At 40.3% G+C, this 23,073-nt stretch overlaps 1 protein-coding gene across 1 annotated transcript in view; it reads right to left on the reverse strand.

Annotated features, from left to right (window-relative positions):
* The window catches only part of LOC124606464, a 183,695-nt gene that overhangs the window by 142,748 nt on the left and 17,874 nt on the right, over positions 1 to 23,073 (reverse strand). Inside the window, exons 3-5 of the mRNA XM_047138446.1 lie at positions 17,660 to 17,812; positions 17,466 to 17,602; positions 8,622 to 8,725 (exon numbers count right to left, since the gene is read on the reverse strand). Of these exons, the coding sequence (XP_046994402.1) occupies positions 8,622 to 8,725; positions 17,466 to 17,602; positions 17,660 to 17,812 (394 nt within the window). The remainder of the gene's footprint in view (positions 1 to 8,621; positions 8,726 to 17,465; positions 17,603 to 17,659; positions 17,813 to 23,073) is intronic.

Consider the following 23,073-nt stretch of genomic DNA (forward strand, 5'->3'; position numbering starts at 1 on the left):
CTACTGCTAGTGAGGCTTTTCAACTTTGTTGCCACCCACTATCCAAGCAGTCTCTTATGTGTGCCCTTCATGGAAGTTTAAAGAGCCGGGATTTTCATCAGATAGTACTGCTGTTCTTTGTGAGTTAAGATTGCAGTTTCAAAACACTCAAAGACAGACTGTGAGCATTATATAGAAGGTATATGAATTTCTTTGCAACCCTAAAGAAACTGCCAGATGAGATGAAATCTTATCAGTACACCTACGAACCCCAGAGAGAATATTTGCAGAAGCACGGGCAACGGAAACCTTTATCAAGAATTGAAATTTCAATCTGTGAGGAAAGTTATTGGTGGAAGAAGAACTGTCACTAATTCGTACGATTTCCAGGAAGATGATGTTCACCATAATGTATCGGAATTTTGTGACAGTGGTAAGTATCCTAGAAGGCAGAAGGTAGCAGATTTTTTCAACAACAAGATTGTTTTCAAAGGGAGCTGCCATTTGAGTAGAAGAATTCTCAATTCTTTGGGATTTAAATACAGAAACTATGACAATGGGAGATGCATTCTGATGGAAATATCCAATATTGTAGCAGTTAGAGCTACTTTTTTGAGAAAAATGCAAACCAACAGGAAAGTATATTCTTGTCCTACATTACTTCTGTGAAAGCTCAAGTGAAAGAGGGTTGGAGGAATAGCCTGATCAAGGAGTTGTAGGGTCTGGTATCCTCCGGAAGTAGCATGCGCTGACACACTCCTCATGGCCAACCACCCTGGCCCTGCTCTGTAGATACACATCTTAGAACTGAGAACAATAACCTCTTTCATGGATAAAATTGAGAACTCATTCAACCACCCATGAATTGTCCACCAACATTATAGGCAATGATTCTAGAAGTTTGTATATAGTACGGACGGGCAAAAGGAGTGGGCATTACACACCAAGATATGAGCTACAACCATAATGTGTTCGTAACGAAAAAGAAAACTGTGTGTTACCCTGATATGACTGATGCAGAGATAACATAGAATTGTGGATTTCTTCCAGGAAAAGCAAAAGGTAGAGCACAATGCTGCATTATTCAGCTTGATCATGCAGAGTTTATTAAAAGGTGCAGTAATCTGTCAGATCTGTATCCAAGCGAGCAGAGATCTCTTGTGCACCTGCAAATCTGAACCTGTGGTCGATGAAGTGAAGAGGAAGCAAGTAGCGTTCCTCTAGCCAAATGATCGGCCAGTTCATTCCCAGGATACCCACAACTTGGGAACCAGATAAAGACAACCGAGATAGCAGCACAATGAAGTTCAGCGAGAAAGTTATGAATAGCGGAGACCAAAGTGTGGCAAGAATATTGTTTTTAATTTCATTGCTCCTAGTACAGGAGAGTCATTCCACACTGAAAACTACTTTCTTTCATCTTCAATGAGCATTCACTATAACAGATCAGTTCATCTCAGACAAGTACGGCGGACATAAAAACACCCATGAAAAATTAAAATTATTTTAATTATATTTGCAGGTAACATGCAACGATGATACAAACAAGATGGTCAATACACAGTAGTAATATTACATCTACTCAATACCTCATACGAAATTACACATTCCTGTGACTGGATATCAATCAACAGAACTACATATTTACTACTGTCTACTTACATGGATACCAATTAAGAATGAAAGCAAGGACGTATGACATAATAGGAAGTGAAAACACACACGTGTGTGTGTGTGTGTGTGTGTGTGTGTGTGGGGGGGGGGGGGGGGGGGGGGGAGCACACATGACATAATAGGAAGTGAAATTATGTTTTTTTTTTTTTGGGGGGGGGGGGAGCACACATTACATAATAGGAAGTGAAAATATGTTTTTGAGGGGGGGGGGGGGGGGGGGGGGGGGGAGTCACAACAAAAGAATGGAAAATAAAAATATAACAAGATATTATTGACAGTGTAACACGACAAAAACCAAATACATACACAATAACGGTAGACAGAAAAGTACATCCAAAAAGTTGATAGACCTGTCTACAACAGCAATCTGTCATTGCTCTGTCTTCCTTAATACAGGACCAGCATCTGGTGAAAGTTCCATTGTCTCTATTTTTTCCTCTCTTCTTTGCCAAATAAAGGATTAACACATTCCCAAAAACTACTGACTCACTTCAAGCACAAGTGTGCATGTGCGTGTATCTGCATCTCTATACTCAGACGAGATAGCCAGGCATGCCTTACATTTATTTCACTGAATCTGTAACATTATAGTACACAGCGAGCAAATAAATTTAGGACGCGCGCGCGCGCGCACACGCACACGCACACGCACACACACACACACACACACACACACACACACACACACACACACACACACACGCGTTACTTTTATTAGACACACTGTGTAAATGTATTTCTGCTGAACAGGGAATTTGGAATGGCTACATTCACTACTGCACAGTCTCCAAAAAACAATTTCGTCATTTACAACAATCTCATAAAAAATATCAGTTGTTTAGTTTTTTTTATAATTTTTTGGATTCTACAGCTGCCCACACCTGAAAGATCTCTGCTGCTTAGTCTAATTAGACATACGGAAGATCTTTAGAGGAATCATGAAACAGCATATTCAGTTTTCAGGAGTATGTTACAGGCCCCCCCAAGATCCATGGACCTTGCTGTTACAGATAGCCGTACCGCAGGTGGAACCACAACGGAGGGGCATCTGTTGAGAGGCCAGACAGATGTGTGATTCCTGAAGATGAGCAGCATCCTTTTCAGCAGTTGCAGGAGCAACAGTCTGGATGATTGACTGATCTGGCCTTGTAACACTAACCAAAACAGCCTTGCTGTGCTGGTACTGCGAACCAAATAGTCCCCCATTCGGATCTCTGGGTGGGGACTACTCAAGAGGATATCGTTATCAGGAGAAAGAAAACTGATGCTCTACAGATGAAGCGTGGAATGTGAGATCCCTTAGGTAGTCAGAAAATTTCAAAATGGAAATGGATAGGTTAAAGTCAGATATAGTGGGAATTAGTGAAGTGCAGTGGCACTTCTGGTCAGGTGAATACAGGGTTATAAACACAAAATCAAATAGGGGTAATGCAGGAGTAGGTTTAATAATCAATAAAAAAATAGGAATGCAGGTAAGCTACTACAAACAGCATAGTGAACTCATTATTGTGGCCAAGACAGATACGAAGCCCACGCCTACCACAGTAGTACAAGTTTACATGCCAACTAGCTCTGCAGATGACAAAGAGATTGATGAAATGTATGATGAGATAAAAGGAATTATTCAGATAGTGATGGGAAATGAAAATTTAATAGTCATGGGTGACTGGAATTTGATGGTATGAAAAGGAAAGGAAGGGAAGGGAAGGGAAGGGAAGGGAAGGGAAGGGAAGGGAAGTAAATGTAGTAGGTGAATATGGAATGGCGTAAGGAATGAAAGAGAAAGCTGACTGTAGAATTTTGCACAGAGCATAACTTAATCATAGGCAACACTTGGTTTCAGAATCATAAAAGAAGGTTGCATACATGGAAGAGGCCTGGAGACACTGGAAGGCTTCAGATAGATTATACAATGGTAAGAGACACATTTAGGACCAGGTTTTAAATTCTGAGACATTTCCAGGGGCAGATGTGGACTCTGACCACAATCTATTGGTTATGAACTGTAGATTAAAACTGAAGAAACTGCAGAAAGGTGGGAATTTAATGAGATGGGACATGGATAAACTGACAGAACCAGTGATTGTAGAGAGTTTCAGGGAGAGCATTAGGGAACGATTGACAAGAATGAGGGAAAGTAATACAGTAGAAGAAGAAGAATAGGTAGCTCTGAGGGATGAAATAGTGAAGGCAGCAGAGGTTCAAGTAGGTAAACAGACGAGGGCTAGTACAAATCCTTGGGTAACAAACGATATATTGAACTTAATTGATGAAAGGAGAAAATATAAAAATGTAGTAAATGAAGCAGGCAATAAGGAATACAAACGTCTCAGGAATGAGATTGACAGGAAGTGCAAAATGGCTAGAGAACAAATGTAAGGATGCAGAGGCATATCTCACTAGGGTTAAGATAGATACTGCCTACAGGAAAATTAAGGACACCTTTGGAGAAAAGAGAACCACTTGTATGAATATCAAGAGCTCAGATGGAAACCCAGTTCTAAGCAAAGAAGGGAAAGCAGAAAGGTGGAAGGAGTATATAGAGGGTCTATACAGGGGCGATGTACTTGAGGACAATATTATGGAAATGGAAGAGGATGTAGATGAAGATGTAATGGGAGATCTGATACTGCATGAAGAGTTTGACAGAGACAACATTCCATTAGAACCACTGATAGCCTTGGGAGAGCCAGCCATGACAAAGCTCTACCATCTGGTGAGCAAGATGTACGAGACAGGTGCAATACTCTCACACTTCAAGAAGAATATAACAACTCCAATCCCAAAAAAAGCAGGTGTTTACAGTTGTGAAAATTATCGAACTATCAGTATAATAAATCACAGCTGCAAAATACTAATGCGAATTCTTTACAGGCGAATGGAAAAACTGGTAGAAGCCGACCTCGGGGAAGATCAGTTTGGAATCCGTAGAAATGTTGTAACACGTGAGGCAATACTGACCCTACGACTTATCTTAGAAGATAGATTAAGGTAAGGCAAACCTACGTTTCTAGCATTTGTAAACAGAGAAAGCTTTTGACAATGTTGACTGGAATACTCTCCTTCCAATTCTGAAGGTGGCAGGGGTAAAATACAGGGAACAAAAGGCTATTTACAATTTGTACAGAAACCAGATGGCAGTTATAAGAGTCGAGGGACATGAAAGGGAAGCAGTGGTTGGGAAGTGAGTGAGACAGGGTTGTAGCCTCTCCCCGATGTTATTCAATCTGTATATTGAGCAAGCAGTAAAGGAAATGAAAGAAAAGTTCGGAGTAGGAATTAAAATCCATGGAGAAGAAATAAAAACTTTTAGGTCCGTCGATGACATTGTAATTCTGTCGGAGACAGCGAAGACCTAGAAGAGCAGCTGAACGGAATGGACAGTGTCATGAAAGGAGGGTATAAGATGAACATCAACAAAAGCAAAACGAGGATAATGGAATGTAGACGAATTGAATCGGATGATGCTGCAGGAATTAGATCAGGAAATGAGACAATTAAAGTAGTAAAGGAGTTTTGCTATTTGGGGAGCAAAATAAATGATGGTCGAAGTAGGGAGGATATAAAATGTAGACTGGCAATGGCAAGGAAAGCGTTTCTGAAGAAGAGAAATTTGACAACATTGAGTATAGATTTAAGTGTCAGGAAGTCGTTTCTGAAAGTATTTGTATGGAGTGTAGCCATGTATGGAAGTGAAACGTGGATGATAAATAGTTTAGACAAGAAGAGAATAGAAGCTTTCAAAATGTGATGCTATAGAAGAATGCTAAAGATTAGGTGAGTAGATCACGTAACTAATGAGGAGGTATTGAACAGAATTGGGGAGAAGAGAAATTTGTGGCACGACTTGACTAGAAGAAGGGATCGGTTGGTAGGACATTTTTTGATGCATCGAGGGATAACCAATTTAGTACAGGAGGGCAGCATGGAGGGTAAACATCATAGGGAGACCAAGAGACGAATACACTAAGCAGATTCAGAAGGATGTAGGTTGCAGTAGGTACTGGGAGATGAAGAGGCTTGTACAGGGTAGAGTGGCATGGAGAGCTGCATCAAACCAGTTTCTGGAGTGAAAACCACAACAACAAACATGTTACAGAAAGTTTTTAAAACATTATATGAGAGAGAAGCTTTCATTGCTCATTGTAGAGGTAATTAGTTCTGGAATATATCACATATTTGTCTTTACAATGATATAGAAATGAAAGAAAAAAGAAAAACAACAACAACAAGAATCAAGTGAGTAGTTTCTTGCTGATTCATCCTGTAACCATGATACAAAGCATTCTACAGACATTCTGGGTAGTTAGGTAATGGTAGAACTTGAGCCATTTACAGTATTTATCCTGATATTTAAGCGAAGTACTTTTACCACTATCTCAATTATTAAATATAATATTAATGAAATGTCAGAAAGCTAGTGACAATTTAAAATTTACCCCTTAAATGGTGTAATAATAGTAAGTTGGAATATTACTACACTTGTGAAACAAGGACTGCATGATCAATTGTTTGCTGCAAGACAGCTGTATAGTTTATGTCTTTTGTAAATGTCTACAACTTTCATTTAGAAAAACAAAAAGAGTGCAAAAACTTTATAATACTCTTCAGTAATACACCAAGTACCATACCGGTGCAGGGTTCTAAATTACCAGCGTGCAGATATTGCCTAGGTAGGACAGGGTGAGAATGAGGGGTTTGCATACATCTATTCTACCCATTAAAGGGAAATCTACTATGGCACTGTTTAGCAGAAAAAGCTGCTTCAACATATACACCAAGGACCAAATTAAAGTGTTCCTGGAGATGAAACTGCTCTGAATAAAATAAAGATAAAAAATTTGATGAAAAACTTGATGCCCCTATTTAAGATGTGCATCCACTCAAAGTAGGAAAGTATTATAAGCTGATGTGATTACAAATTTTCAGTTCCCACACGTGACATTTAATAAACACATTGGAAATTTTTTGTTCCTAACAATCTCTCTTTCAGGGGCATACACACAGTGCAAAATTAGAACTTAAAGTGAAGGTACTGAGTGAAAATTTACTTATAATACAGATGTGAATAAAACAGACTTTTGCACAAAGAAAATGGAGAAATTTCACAGCACACATGCAATGACAAATAGAACATTCCAGTGCAAAGTTTACCTCGATCGTAAGTCTTTTTCTGTTGTATGCAACTATTCCGTCCAATAGCTGCGTAAGTAATAAGTACAAAAACCTTTGTAGTGTGTTAACTTATTCACAGATATTTTCACTTCAATAAACCAAAAAAAAGAATGTATCATGCAACACAACAAAATCCTTCAATGGAAAAAGCAGTGTTCCAGAATGAATAAAGGATTTAACTTATCTGCACTGTACACATGTACTCAGATCAATTTTTTAAAAATCTTCACAGTCATTGACAACCAACACCACACACACACACACACACACACACACACACACACACACACACACACACACACACACACACACACACACACCATATCACATCAACTGCAAGATGACGTACACATGTAAACAAGACAGAACCATCTCTCGCCTGGCCCGTGTGGCATTCCAGACTGCGTGCTAGTTGATTCACAGAGCCTACCAGAAGTTGAACAGCAGGCACAGAGCCACCACGAGCCGTTGCCAGATTTAGCAGCATTCCGCGCCGCCAGCTTCACACGCCTCTCACGCCACTGTTATTCGCACAAACACTTGGCCACGGTCGCAGTTGGCAGAGTTTTAAATTGTACACATTTCTCTGACACAAAATTGAGTCAGAATGTGTTAACTGTCTCCATTAACAGATGCACTGTCTTTAAACTACAGCACTGTCTACATTTAATACATGAAATCGTACGTATAATGTCCTTTTAAACTGATTTCTGTGGGATATAACTAGAAGGAAATAGCAATCATGCCAAAGCTCACAATGACTAGACAAAATTGGGACCTAGATCTATTTACAGACAACACAATGGTGGCATCCGCTGTTGGCAAACATCCCTGTTACAGTACAGAAAGACACCAGCAGCCTCCTTACTGCAAGCTGTAGCAGCAACTCATTAACTGTCCGATTGCCACAGCTTTGGGCCAGTCAGTAGTCTAAAGATAGTAGAGGAAGGCCCCCCTCCTCCTCCTCCACAGTAGTGTTGGCCCAAGGCCAAGAGTTTTTTCTCCCAACCTCCTCTAAGACATTATACCAAATAACTCCATCTCAAGACACCTCACACTATTCTGATGATATCAGTACTGCACAGCTGCCCAGAAACTTTTACTATTTCACAAAGATTAGTACACATAATGAAACTTGTTTGTTGATTGCAAAGAACAGTCAGGTTCAGCTGTCTTCCATTTACTTCCATCTCATTGTAGCATGCAGTGTCAGAAAAATAGGTAACATATTGTCTATAAATTACACAAATGCAGCAACTGTGTTGAAGGTACAGGGCACAATTTAATTTAATTATAGACTTTATATTTCTTAATGTGGCCTTGTCCAATGGAAGACTATAAGAGTCTCTCTTTCAGCTAGGTATGTGGAGAAGACTCAACTTTCCATATTATTCTTCTTCTATTTACCTCTTTTTGTCCTACTCCAGGCATAAAAACCTGGATCCACTCTGAAGTGAGTTAATACTATCATGGAGGATCCAACCAAGATAACAGAATGCACTAAATATAACCACACATCAGTAGGGATTAGTAAGGGATGCCTTATTATCTACTTTTATCACAAAACTTTTACTTCCAAACCAGTGAAGACATGGAAGGAAATATCTAGAAACTGAAGGTTAATTCTCAACATTATTATCAGCCAGTGGCAGACTTCCCAAAACTAAATGAAAACCCACTGCTTTGATTTTTCACTTTTTTCATGACAAAAGTGTTAACTCACAGACTAGGTATCAGAACTTTGAATCTTGTGAACTACACACTGAGACACATGGAAGCAACGCTAACAGTACCTGGTGAAACCGAGGGGGAATCTGGCTCCCAACAAAGTTCTTCCTGCGACGATATGGAAGTTGTTCTGTGCTTGCTTGGATCTTCATTCCTCGAGCCTCTGGAACTGCAGGAAACATTTTCCTTGTCACACTAATGACTCTCACATTTATATGAGGTGCATAAACAGTTTCTCAAACAGAAAAATTAAGAAACAATAATTTAAAATACGGTTTGAATGCAATGTCGGTATCATGCTAACGGACGAGTTTCAGTGCAGAGCAAATAAATGGGTCAGTAGCACCCATACTATTTTTGTTGTCATGTGAGTATGATTAAACAATGTGGTATGATAAGAGAAGCATAACAGCAGTTCCACATGCAGATATATAGCCTACATAAATACTGCATTCAATCAAACTCTTTAAAAAAATAGTGTAAAAAATTGCTGAACTCAATAAAACATCAAACAGTGCAAAGTCGAAGCTGGAATATCAAGAATATTGTCGAAAGTATAGACTGCTACTCACTATTAAGGTGACACATTAACCAGTGATCTAGCTTTTTGCGATATTGTTAACACAATAACATATTCTAGTCATACGTAACAATTCCGGTGGGAATCTTTATGCCAAACAAAAACTTTAAAACTTTTAGCACATTCACCTCACTGTTCCCTAAAATAGATGGCAGGTCAGAATCCAAGCAAATTTCTGCTCTATTTTCGGAATATGGAGAACTATCAGTGAACATATGGTAACTGGCATGTTAACAGCACTAAAAACTGGACTCTTCTCCAAGTGGGAGATGGCCACAGGACAAAGACATAGTCTTAGTCTTCTTTCCATATGAGTCATTAGAACTGTACGTGCCACACCCTTGTTTTTGGAAGGCTTGTCGGTTTGTATCTCTACCCTTCTACCCGTTTGTTCTCCCACTGCCATATACACTTTGTTCTGAGGTGTGAGGTAATATTATGTACGGAACAGCCCATGATTTTACCACTCAGTCCTAACAAGTGTTCTTTATCACATTATCAGCTTGCTCATAGTAAGGATTCCCAAATCCTGGTACTCAGATGCACGATACAAAAAAATTTCAGTTTGCTAATCATGTTCTTACAAGACAGTTCTGAATGAAACATTATAATACTGACACCAAAACAATAAAGTGGTAGTGAACTGCAATAGAAGAGCGGTGCAAGAATGGTAAACACGTAAAAACAACACTGCTGTTTCCTTTACTATGAGTATGAACAACCCAATGTTGCACATTACTGAGATTGACATTATCACCAACAAACAAAGCTTTCATTTGTCTATCAATTTCAGCTAGAGGAATGTTTCCTGCAGTTAGAAATGCTATTACAACAAACTGTTTCTCACACACAGACATAGTTATGTTACACACCACCATGCCACATGCTACAACTTAGAGCCCTCGAGTGGCCTTAGGTTGCATACCGGCAGTGAAATGGGAAAGTTGACCGAGTAATATGCATCACATGTAATACCTCAACCGATATTGAGCAAGAAAGCAAAACAGAATTTTTTAAAAAATAACCTACAAGGAGAAAGAACGTATACAAGGAAAAAGAACGTATACGAGGAAAAAGAACGTATACGAGGAGAAAGAACGTATACGAGGAGAAAGAACGTATACGAGGAGAAAGAACGTATACGAGGAGAAAGAACGTATACGAGGAGAAAGAACGTATACGAGGAGAAAGAACGTATACGAGGAGAAAGAACGTATACGAGGGGAAAGAACGTATACGAGGGGAAAGAACGTATACGAGGAGAAAGAACGTATACGAGGAGAAAGAACGTATACGAGGAGAAAGAACGTATACGAGGAGAAAGAACGTATACGAGGAGAAAGAACGTATACGAGGAGAAAGAACGTATACGAGGAGAAAGAACGTATACGAGGAGAAAGAACGTATACGAGGAGAAAGAACGTATACAAGGAGAAAGAACGTATATAAGGAGAAAGAACGTATATAAGGAGAAAGAACGTATACAAGGAGAAACAATTTCTTTAACAGTTTACATGACCTGCTATTGTAGTTAAAAACTGACTGTACAAAAAAAAAAAAACTAAACCGCACAGTTTCACAGCATAGTACAGCATTTTTTTTTGTCACAGTCAATTTTAATAGAAAACCTTCACACTGTCTTTTTTTTTTTTTTTTTTTTTTTTAAAAAAATATGTCTGTCTGGAGGGTGAGCCAGGAGGAAAGGTACCTATTTTGAGAAGTGATAGCATTACTGATTCTGAACAAAAAAAACTATGTGGACATATGCCCTATTCTGAATGGTTTCTGAGGTAGAACACTTTTAATGTACATTTCTATTTATTTTCTGTAGTATTCATTGTCATTCTGGAGAAGAACATTTTGATACAGGACGCTTGTTGCCTATCAAGTCGGAAAACTACCTCAAACTGGCCTACAAGTAGTACTTAAGCTACAGCGCACGCACATCACGCAACGTTTCTAATATTCTTGCAATCTCTTCGCGCAAACTGTTAGTCCCAGACAAAATATAAATAGGACCTTTCTTTGTTGCAAATTTAATTTAATTTAATTGTGTACTGAGACGCATTTTCATTCGAGTGTGCTGTTTTTGAGTTATTAAAGAAAAACATACAAAAGTGATATTAAACATGTTCTATCTCGAAAGCCATTCGCAATAGGCCATATGTCCACATGAAGTGTTTTGTTCTGAATCACTAATACTATTGTGCCTCAAAGCATGTACCTTTCCTCTTGACACACACACACACACACACACACACACACACACACACACACACGGTATTAATAAAAGCAGATTATCCGACACATTCATACAGTTTCAGTTAACTTCATTACCACCATTTTTTCTAAATTAAATTCTGTACAACTTCTGTTGAAAACTTCGTGTAATTGTCTGGGATATAAAAAACAAATTGGGCCAAGTAGTTAATAAACTAAAAAATTATGAAACTACTACTTTGCTTCTCTGGATGTTCTGAAAAACTATTGCAGATACACATCTGGGACATGTTTTATTAGATAAAATAAATGGAAATCGTGTTTTACTTTAAACTTTTACAGTTTTGCGATGGCTTCATATTAACAAAGTTGCTAAATTTCAGGCAAAATCTTTAATTAGCTGTAACTCCATAGCTAAACATTTGCGGATCTACATCTACATGAACTTTTTTCTTTAGTTTTACTTGTAGAATAACATATTAAAATATATGCAAATCTTCGTGAATCACCGTGCGTGTGTGTGTGTGTGTGTGTGTGTGTGTGTGTGTGTGTGTGTGTGTGTGTGTGTGTGTGTGTGCGCGCGCGTGTGTGTGTCTATATAAAGACAAACTATTGTTTAAAGGAGTTTTCCTGCCAAAAATTGTGAAAAGTACACAATACTCTGTCCGAGTATTTGAGTATTGCGTAAAAATCTGACGTAAATCGGTAAAGTACTTTTCGAAATTTTTGGCAATAACTTTAAACAATTATTTGTCTTTATATAGCAGTATAGATAGCCAACATATACCAACTAATGATGCACTGAAGGTATGAGGGAAGATGGCATGAGTAATTCTCATCACAACTAAATGTAAAGGAGGTCGTGATGGAAACAAAAGTTCAGTTGCAATATCTCACACAGTGTCAATGTGGTAAATTTTGTACTTGAGATGGTTTAGGAAAGAAAAAAAGTGTTTTGGCAAGAATTACAAGTGGGCAAACAACCATGTGTCAACTGCTATCTGAAATCACAGGGATAATAAGAATAGCAGTTGGTGTAATACAGTGAAAGAATTTCTCCTTTTCGTACTATGCTTTAGAGAGAAGGAAACTGAAGTAACATAGTAATGAACAACAAGAAAAAGATTTGTGACAAATGCAAATAGCTGCACAGAAGAAATCTGAATTACGGAAGAGGAAATGAGGATTAGAAGTATTAGGAGAGGACAGAGGAGGAAGAGTGATTAATAACTGTTATCTTCATTGGACTAGCAAAAGGTGTGAAACTTTAAAAGAAATGACCACCTGATAATCAAGGTATGTCATTTCAGTTTACACCCAGTGTGTAAAAAATTAACTATTTATCACGTTAGTATTCATTTCCTGTTAACTGAAAGACTGACATTTGCAACTGTTGCTCATTTTTTAACTGCTGTGTGTTGGGCATGCAGTTCATTAATAATTACCAACAGAATTCCTATGGCAAGATCAGCTTTAAATATTGTATTAGATGTTTTTCATAACCACTTTTTACAAGAAGGCAAAACAACTAGTTCAAGAAGTTCTGAAGCAAAAGTAAAAAATTACACCAAAGGTAGGGAGAGAAAGAGGAAATTTAGGAAAATGAAAATTTCTCTCTCATTTTTACCTAAAATATGGAGCTCAACATCATCAAAAGCAGAAGTTCATATGAAGTAGTTAATATCAGCAATAACACAACATGTTGTGGCCCCATAATACGTAATGTTCTTTCTCACATGTGTAATGCACCATTATTTCAGGTTTTTCCCAAAGATATTAAAATATGCCACTGTCAAGCATCACTATAAGAAAGTGTTTTCACAGCCATTAGTTCTCACTATATAAAAAAAGTTATCTCCACAGCCACAGACTCTAACCACACAACCGAGCGAGGTGGCGCAGTGGTTAGCACACTGGACTCGCATTCGGAAGGACTACGGTTCAATCCCGTCTCTGGCCATCCTGATTTAGGTTTTCCGTGATTTCCCTAAATCGTTTCAGGCGAATGCCGGGACGGTTCCTTTGAAAGGGCACGGCCGATTTCCTTCCCAATCCTTCCCTAACCCGAGCTTGCGCTCCGTCTCTAATGACCTCGTTGTCAACGGGACGTTAAACACTAACCACCACCATGTAACCCCACACACTGTGTCACCTTTTTAAAAAAAAAAAAAAAAAAAACTGTAACTAATGTACTCAAGGGTTGTCAGCCAGTTGAGTACTAATGGGGTACTTCCTCATTCACAGTATGGATTTCAAACAGGCAACGTAAGTTCAATGGGCAGAAAATACAATTTTTAAATGTTAAATGTTTCACCAACTGAAAGTTTTATGCGATTCATGGTTCACAAAATATCTGGTTTGGTTCCTGTTTAAGAAATTAGTGAGGAAACTGCATCATACCAGTTTTTGGACTAATAGCTTGTACGAAACAACTACATACTCCACAGACAACTGAGCAGCTTAACTGTATGGAAAACAATAAAAACTAAAGTGTGAAGAACTATAAGATGGACAGACTAGAGGTACTGGAAAGAAGGATTATTAGAAAAATAATGGGTGCAATAAAAACTGCATATGGTTGGGGGAAAAAAAAGGAGTAATGAGGAGATCTATAAAAATAGAGAAAATATCTGAAGTAATAGCCAAACAAAGATTAACCTTTTCCTGATGCCTCTACCGAATGGATTGAAATAGACTAACAAAACAAATATCACTATATTTCTGGAAGAAGAAATCAACTACTTTACAAGTGTGGTTTCTGAAGCTTCACTTTAACCATGGACAGATGCTATATTTTCAGGTGACCAGCAAGACTGGCAATTTTTTTTCTTTTGTACATTGTTTCAAAGGTTGTCATGGTCTTCCTTATTGGGTAATGCAAGCATGGTATTACACAGCAGGACTGTCTACAAACCAGAAGGACTGTAGGACTGTGTTGGCAATGTGCTTCTATTGACATGCACTTCAGTTTCCTGGTACAGTTTGGGACCTTTGTTGTCGACTAATTACCACTATCCATATCAGTGCTGAATAAAATGGACACCCTTGACATTTACAGACTGATGGACACAATTGCTGAATCTATTAGAAAAGGCTATTAAAATCCACATCTATATATCCTACAAGCCACCATATGATAGGTGACAAACAGTACTTCATATAAGCATTAATGGTGTTTTTTGTCCTCTTCCACTGACATAACAAGCAAGTCTGTGCACCTTTGCATGCAACCTAATCTCTCTTATCTTATTTCCATGATCCGTATGAAATATGTGATGGTAACAGCATGCCTATTTGATAAGCCACCCAACACTGGAGCAGTACCCTGGAACTGCCCATACTAGCACCCTGTATGCGATTTCTTTCACAACTGTACTGCATTTTCCCATAACCCTTCTAGTAACTAAGATCTTATATTCATCTTTGCTATTACACAGTCTATGCATCTGTTGTGTTTCAGGTCAGGCACCCCTACACATTTAAACAGTGTCATTTGCTCCAGATGCCTGTCAAAAATCTTGTAATAGGATACTATGGACTTCTTTCTCTTCACAACTGGCATTACCTTGCATTTACCCTCGTTTACAGTGAGATACATTTTCTTAACTGAGAGAACATTTTGTTCACATCTTTCTGTCTTTCCTTACGATCATACAGCAACAGTATTTTCATGTATCCACTGGCACTGTTGCACTGTCGGCAAGCAATTCAAATGTTCCTGAACCTATTAGAATGGAAACCACTTCAAAACTAAGTGATCAGAGTTGCCTCAAATCTATTATTGGGGTCAGCTGAGATGTGTATGTGGTTAGAATTTTTTGATCTTGACAAATAAGTGAGACCTTACTCCCAAGTTACATGTAGAAGCAGTAATGTTGCTAATTATTGATGGTTAAGGTAGACCATCTACACAAAGATTAGCAAGTCAGGGTAAATTGCAACAGCACAGATCCACCGAAATATCATGCTGGACAAAAAACTATCTGATGCAATTACTTGCAAAACTGAACAGATTGTCAGATAGGTAAAATATATGCAGCAAACTAAGTAAAAATGGTTCATTCAATAGACTGAAGGCACTGCCCTGAAGAGTTTTAGGAAAATTGTGTAGTAAAGTATTTACACCTTTGCATATGAGTCACGAGATGTGTGTGTTAAATATCAGCCACACCACAAATGTTACACAAAAGATAGAAATAAATTTTGCAAAGACCACATACTTGGAGTTCTACAGTTAGTAGCAAACAGAACATTACTCTTAACATTGGAAAACTGTGATAGGGCTATAAAAACAACAGTACACACTTAACATCTGAATGTCGTGTATGAAGAAAGTTTAAGACATTACTCAGAGCACTGAGAACAGTGTATCTCATTTCCAGAATATACGAGCAGTATATACCACAGCTTAACACATTCAATTTAGTAATAGAGACGTTGACCTCATAATAAGTAGCCAGTAACAGCAGTAAATATTGTGGACTGCAGTGAGCAGTAGAGAGGACAGTACAGCTACACATCACAGGTACTTCAAGTACACGACAGACACTGTCAGAGTTCTGACTTACTTGTGAAGAGGCCACTTTGTGGTCGGGATGTTAAGTCAGGCTTTGAAATCTGCAGAGAGAAAGGGCCTGCTTAATTATTCTGCCCCAGCCAAATACATGGCCGTTTACATGGAGACAGCGAACATCGGGAATGAAAACATCAGGACAATGGAGAGGGAAAAGCTGGTTGGGCACCCTAAGTGACATCTGTATGTACAAGGGTTACATTAACTTTCACCTCAAAAAATCATTTTTAGTAATTTTCCTTTCGTTTACCAGTGCACGTCGCGCGCAAGTTCTACTTTGAGATATAATGCACGCAGTAACTACCATGTTTTTTTTTATTATTTGATCTTTGATATTTCGACAGTTTTCATGCATATTTTAAGGTTTTTATGATGCATAAAGTGAAGTATCTCCCAGCAATTTGTTTTTTGAATTGGCGGAAATGTCACGCCTGTGTTAGGCCGATCCTGGTGGCTAAAGCAGTAGTCCAGCCTCGAGGCATTTTGTCTCTGCTGCTGTGATGGCGTGCTACAGTACTAACGTGTGGGGGTTTCAAAGCGTAGCAGGGCTGCATATATGAGGTAGAATCCAAAATTTTCGGAACTGGTGCTTCCATCTGGAAGGTAGAGTAGTAGATCTTTGCACCACTAGGTGGCGAGAGCTGCACATCTGACGAGTCAGTGTGTGGAGTGGCATTCAGATGGGAGGACGTGTTGCGTGTCCACAGTGATTTCCGTACTCTGTATTTGGTGTGTGGCGATTTTACAATGGATTCGTGAACAGTACAGACCGCATTTGACTATCCAACCTTCTCGTCAGGGGTTATCACCGGTGACGAGAGCTGGATTTACGGTTATGACCCGCAGACAAAGCAACAATCGTCCCAGGGGAAGAGCCCGGGCTCCCCGAGATCCAAAAAAGCGAGGCAGGTGAAGAGCACGATCATCATTTTCTTTGATACCGAGGGAATTCTGCACAAAGAATTCATCCCACCCAACCAAACAGTGAATTCCGTGTACTACCGTAACTTTTGCGACAGCTCCGTGAAAACGTGCGGCGATGATGGTCCGAACTTGGGTGACAAGGGAACTTGCTGCCGCATCACGACAACGCGCCCTGTCACACGTCCTCGCTCACCAAGACCTTTTTGGCAAAAAACGACACGGCAGTTTTAGTCCACCCACCATATTCGCCCGATTTGGCACCTCGCGACTTCGCATTATTCCCAAAACTGATACTCGAGTTGAAAGGCCGTCGGTTCGACAATCTCGGGAGGATTCAAGAAGCATCGCTGTCGGTGATAAACACCCTCAAAGAACGGGACTTCCACAAAACGTTTGACCAGTGGCAGAAGCGCTGGGACCGGTGTGTACGTGCGTATGGGAACTGCTTCGAGGGTGCGGTGACCATTAGTCCAAAGGTAAGGTTTTCAACAGATGACAGCACCAGTTCCGAAAATTTTGGATAGCACCTCGTATGTGCCTGCAAACGAACACAAGTCAAATTGCTAGAGTTATTTTCCTGAGGTAATAGTTGAAACCAGATACTCGGCGTACCTGGCAGTGGAGGCGGCAGACGCACACCGTGGGGGTGGCTCTGAGGCGACGGCGGCGGCGGTGGCGGTGTCCTTCTCCTGGGCCTCACGCTCCTGCTTCTCGACGGGCGTGCCCGCAGGCGAGCGCGGCGGCGGTGACGTGGGGGTGACGGAGCGCGTGCCGCCGCCGCCCGGGGTGGGGGTGGGGCTGTGTGCGGGGGCGGGGGCGGCGGCGCGGCCTGTGCGCGATGTGGCGGACGCCCTGGAGAAGTGCGACGTCCAGTTGCGCTGCTTCTCGATCAGCTCGCGGCTGTTGAACTTGCGCTCCGGTTTGTCCGGCTTCGACTTCTGCGCCGGCGCTGCCGCGGTCTGCGTGGAACCTGCAGTACGGAAACACACACACATTATACGTGTCAGCCGTCTGAAATATCTTTACTAGCGATAAATACGTGAGCTGTCAGGGACCCAGGAGAAGGGGACTTCTCATGTGTAATTTCCTCGAAAAGGAAGTCGCGCGTAAAAGCGCACTGCTTCCCGGGATCGGTGGGAATCTCTTGCAGGCGACAGGCAGCTGAAGCCCGTGAGAGTTTCTTTGTGTAGTGTGTTGATAATATGCCTGTTGACGCCAAAGAAACCGTGGCACTAGAATGATATTTTCACTCTGCAGCAGAGTGTGTGCTGATATGAAACTTCCTGGCAGATTAAAACTGTGTGCCGGACCGAGACTCGAACTCGGGACCTTTGCCTTTCACGGGCAAGTGATCTATTAACTGAGCTACCCAAACACGACGCACGCCCCGTCCTCACAGCTTTTACTTCTGCCAGTACCTCGTCTCCTACCTTCCAAACTTTACAGAAGCTCTACTGCGAAACTTGCAGAACTAGCACTCCTGAAAGTTGTGAAGACGGGGCGTGAGTCGTGCTTGTGTAGCTCAGTTGGTAGAGCACTTGCCCGCGAAAGGCAAATGTCCCGAGTTCGAGTCTCGATCCGGCACACGGTTTTAATCTGCCAGGAAGTTTCAAACCATGTCACTATTTATAGATTATTACATACCGACAATTTACGTAAATTTTCTGCAGAAATAAGCAATGAACCCAAGGACAGCATTATCTGGATTGCAGTTGACGAAACTACAGACATTTGTGGCCGTTACATTGCAAATTTAATTGTTGGTGCTTTAAAAGAAGAGCCTCCTCCTTACTATCTAGCGGCCTGCAAAGAACTTGAAAAAGTACATCATTCTACGATCGCCAGATTTGTGAATGAGCGTATTACAAAAATATTTCCAGAATCTTCTGTAGATGAAAGGGTGTTGGTGTTTATTTCAGATGCTTCACCCTATATGATCGAAGCAGGACAAGTCCACCGAGTATTTTATCCCAGTTTGATTCATGTGACGTGATTTGCTCATGGATTACATCGCGTTGCTGAAGAAGTACGTTCCAAGTTTGTGAATGTAAATAAACTGATTTCATCCACAAAGGAAATGTTTCTAAAGGCTACTGATCGCACCAAGACCTATAAAGAAAAACTAGCAAATGTGCGTTTACCTCCCGAACCAGTGGCAACTCGTTGGGGTACGTGGGTCGAAATTTTGGAAATTTGTGTTAAGGCCTTATGGGACCAAACTGCTGAGGTCATCGGTTCCTAAGCTTACACACTAATCTAACAAACTAACTTACACTAAGGACGACACACACATCCATGCCCGAGAGAGGACTCTAACCTCCGACGCGGACCGTGACAAGACGCCCAAGACCGCGCGGCTACGTGAGCGAAGCTGTGTTGTTTTACAATGAACATTTCGAGGCCATTAGATGGATAGTAAACGACTTCGATAGTGCAGAGGCTTTGGCAGTTTGCAATGCAAGGGAGATTTTAATGATTCCGGTATTAAAAAATACACTGCTGTGATTAGCATTCTTTCTTCCCATGTACCGGTAAGTATTAATAAGCTTGAAACTCCAGGTTTGGCGCTAAATGAATCTATTCAGTCAATGAGTAAAATTATTCTACTGTACTCCTCGTTGCCGGAGGTATTCTCAAGAAAACTTAAATAAAAGTTTGAAAACATTTTAAACAATAACCCAGGCTTTGAACCCTTCTGCGAAATTGATAAATTTATTAATGGGGCGGGTGAACTTATACCAGAAACAATAAGTGCCAACATAGCACCCAAATTCAAATACTGCCCACTTACCTCAGCTGATGTAGAACGATCCTTTTCTGCTTATAAAAATGTTTTGCGTGAACGACGACACAATCTTACTACCGAACATTTGGAACAGTACTTGGTCGTTTATGTTTACAATAGTAGCAAAATGTAAAATAATTGGTAAATGATGCTTTGGTCCAATAGTATTCATTAAAAGTTAATGCTGCTCAAAAAATTCATAATTTACGTTGTTTCTGAAATAAAATAATACGGAGTTTTTGAGTGTACCTCTCGGCGTGCGATATATCTCGAGTTTTCATGCATATTTTAAGGTTTTTATGATGCATGTAATCCGATTTGTAATTATTACAAACAGAGAAACGTCACATGGAGTGTCGTTTGTGAAGATTATTTGAATAAAAATTTCAGATGTTATGCCCTGTGCGGCAAGTACTAGAGAAAACGTCACCGATTGTATTACTGTGAAGAATAAGTATCGAAGTAGAAAAATAGAGAAGAAGCAGTCCACAAAACTATGAAAGGTGTATATGAAAACTGTGGGCGCACATGCTAAGGAGACTTAATGGAACAACTGAAGAATCTGACATCTCAGGAAAAAAAAAGAGAACAGATGCGACATGTGCAGCTTCTCAACAAACTAACAGAAATTGAAACGAAGGGCATTCATGAAGCACAAAACACAAAATTGGAAATACGGCTCTCGTTCTGGTGGATTCTGGGATCTGTGACATTCCAGAGTGTCTCGAGTCCGAAATTGTTAACCGATACATGTTATTTTATGGTTAAAGTTCTGTAAACATTTTTTTTATAAAATAAGATAGAAGTATTCATTGAAAATTAAATACTATTCACACGGCGACCAAGAATCTCCCTTGACGGATGTCCACACGATAGCCTACCTGTTTCCTTGTGTGCAATCTCAGACGCACGGGAATAAAAGGGCACGCAGAGACATTTGTACAAAGAATGCATGTATACATTGGTGTTCTCGTGTCAAAATGTTGCCGCATTGTGCAAGTAGTCTACCATGCGTACCCTTCTTTGCTTGGGAGCTTGTGTTGCGTTTATTATGATGGCAAGGAAACAGAAAAAGTAAAAGTGACTGTAGGTAAAGAAGTATGTAACTAACATAGGTACGAGAACTACCAAGTGGCGCCAACGTATTGTTTGCAAATTTTAGAAAGAGATCACAGCGAGAATTTAGATTTTCTGCTTGGGAAACAGCAGCGTTAAGGCTGACTTAAAAGTCTTTATGTGAAAATTAATTAACATTCAATCCGTCATTTGTATTTTATTTTAAATTAAAACTGGTTTACACAACTTTGATCATAAAAGATACTATTTTATGCGCGAATTAACATCCTCGGACTCGGCAGCTTTGGGAATGCCATAACGGAGGTAAGAGTTCCTCAGTTTTGTATTTTTTTTTTTTTGCATCGTCAGTGGATTCACTTCGTGGAGGAGCTAACATACCGTATTATTTCTTTTGTTCATATGTAAAGTTCCTCAGCTACGCTGTTATGTCGCCATAGCATGAATAAGCGTCCAGTTTTCACGTACATCTTTCAAAAGTTTCTGGCTTACTCTTCTCTGTTCTCCTACTTCGAAACTTACGGTATTGCATTCTTTACAGTAATATGACCGGAGACACTTTAATATCTGACGCTCAAATTTTTACCCAATCTTCGAAGTTGACATTCCAAACGATTTTTCTTTGTTTTTAATCATCTATAACTTTAAGCGTGCTTCCTTTGGAGGCAACTGACGTTAGTGCACATAAATCGCTTCACAGCACAGCATCAACAAACTATACAATGAAACAAACATGGGCCGCAGCTGCCAATCGACTGTTGAGAAGCGCAATAGATTCCCACCGATCCCGGGAAGCAAAGCGCCCTTATGAACGGCCGCCATTTCGAGGTAATTATGCTGGCATGCGTGAGTGCTCTGTTGGGCATTTATGCTCCAAGTTGAAAACACAAATGCCTTCGTGTGGACACGAAGTATTCTTCATTTCAGTAATAATTAACTGAAATGCGTTGTTTTGAAATGCGAAATAAATAGTTCAAACTGCTATATAAGTCGCCGGTTACCCGCTAACGAAATGTTACTTATCAGTCGTATCGTTGCAGTTTCCCAAGCAGAATATGCAACATTTCGCTGGAAATTTGCAAATAAACGTGGTTCTCGTACCTCTGTTATTTGGTACTTTTCACACACAGTAGCTTTTGTCTTTCCTTTTTCTGACGATTTTTAATCTCAATAAACGCAGCACGAACTCCAAAGAAGGAGCTCCACAGCAGATTGCTTGGGCAGCTGGGCAACGTGTTGACACGAAGACGCCCGTGTGTATATGCGTCCTTTCCGCTGATTTTTCCGCGAGCGCTTTCATTCTCGTGCGCCTGGGATTGCGCACGAGGAAATCGGCATCGTGTGTGGACATCTCAATACGCGCATTCCTAACGTGTGGAAACGGCAGACTAATCCTCGGATTGGACGATCAGTTTCCCAAAGCAGCGCTGCGATTTTGAGAACTGTCTCTCACTGCTGTAGGAAAGTTTTGTGCTATGGATGATCTTCCAGTCTTGTAAGTACGAACAAAACTTAAAGTCAGTCCGTGGTGTTCTCTCAAAAGACGACACTCTGTGAGCTAGCAGATGGAAATGGAAATGAGCGTTTGGCGTCATTGGCCGGGAGGCCCCTTACGGGGCAGGTCCGGCCGCCTTGGTGCAGGTCATATTACATTCGCGCCGGATAGGGATGAAATGATGACGACGATAACACAACACCCAGTCCCTAAGCGGATAAAATCCCCGACCCGGCCGGGAATCGAACCCTGGCCCGTAGGACGGCAATCCGTCACGCTGACCACTTTTTTCTTTGTTTTGCATTTTGTTCGTTGTTGATCGTTGTGTTAAGTCGTTGCGGTCGTCACATGACATCCATTGAAGTTCGCTGTTGGTCCTTTCTCTCAGTTTTTTTATTACAGAGGCCAACCAGCTCTCTGACCGAACACGCTGAGCTACCGTGCCGGCACCACTCAGCTATCGGGGCACATAGTTGGCAGATGGGAGTAGCTGAAGGGATAGAAAGCATATGACGTCGATCGATATCAACTGCTGACAACATTAGCTAGCACACCACAGTGTGTGTGTGTGTGTGTGTGTGTGTGTGTGTGTGTGTGTGTGTGTGTGTGTGTGTGTGTGCCTACAAAGGTATAGCAGGACGCATGGTTTAAAAGTATTATTAGTTTTTTGGAATTGAAAAAATGTAGAGGAAACAAAAGGCAAATTCTTACAAAATATAACGCTAAACTATTGAAAAACTATGTTTCTTAATCTTCTGACATACTAATATTACCACTGTATAATAGGTGCTGGTACCTACTATGTACTTAACTGAATTCTATTATTTAAATTTGTTGGACCATTTTCCGCAGGAAGTGTGTAAATA

The sequence above is a fragment of the Schistocerca americana genome, chromosome 3 (genome assembly GCF_021461395.2).
Source record: "Schistocerca americana isolate TAMUIC-IGC-003095 chromosome 3, iqSchAmer2.1, whole genome shotgun sequence".
NCBI lineage: Eukaryota > Metazoa > Arthropoda > Insecta > Orthoptera > Acrididae > Schistocerca > Schistocerca americana.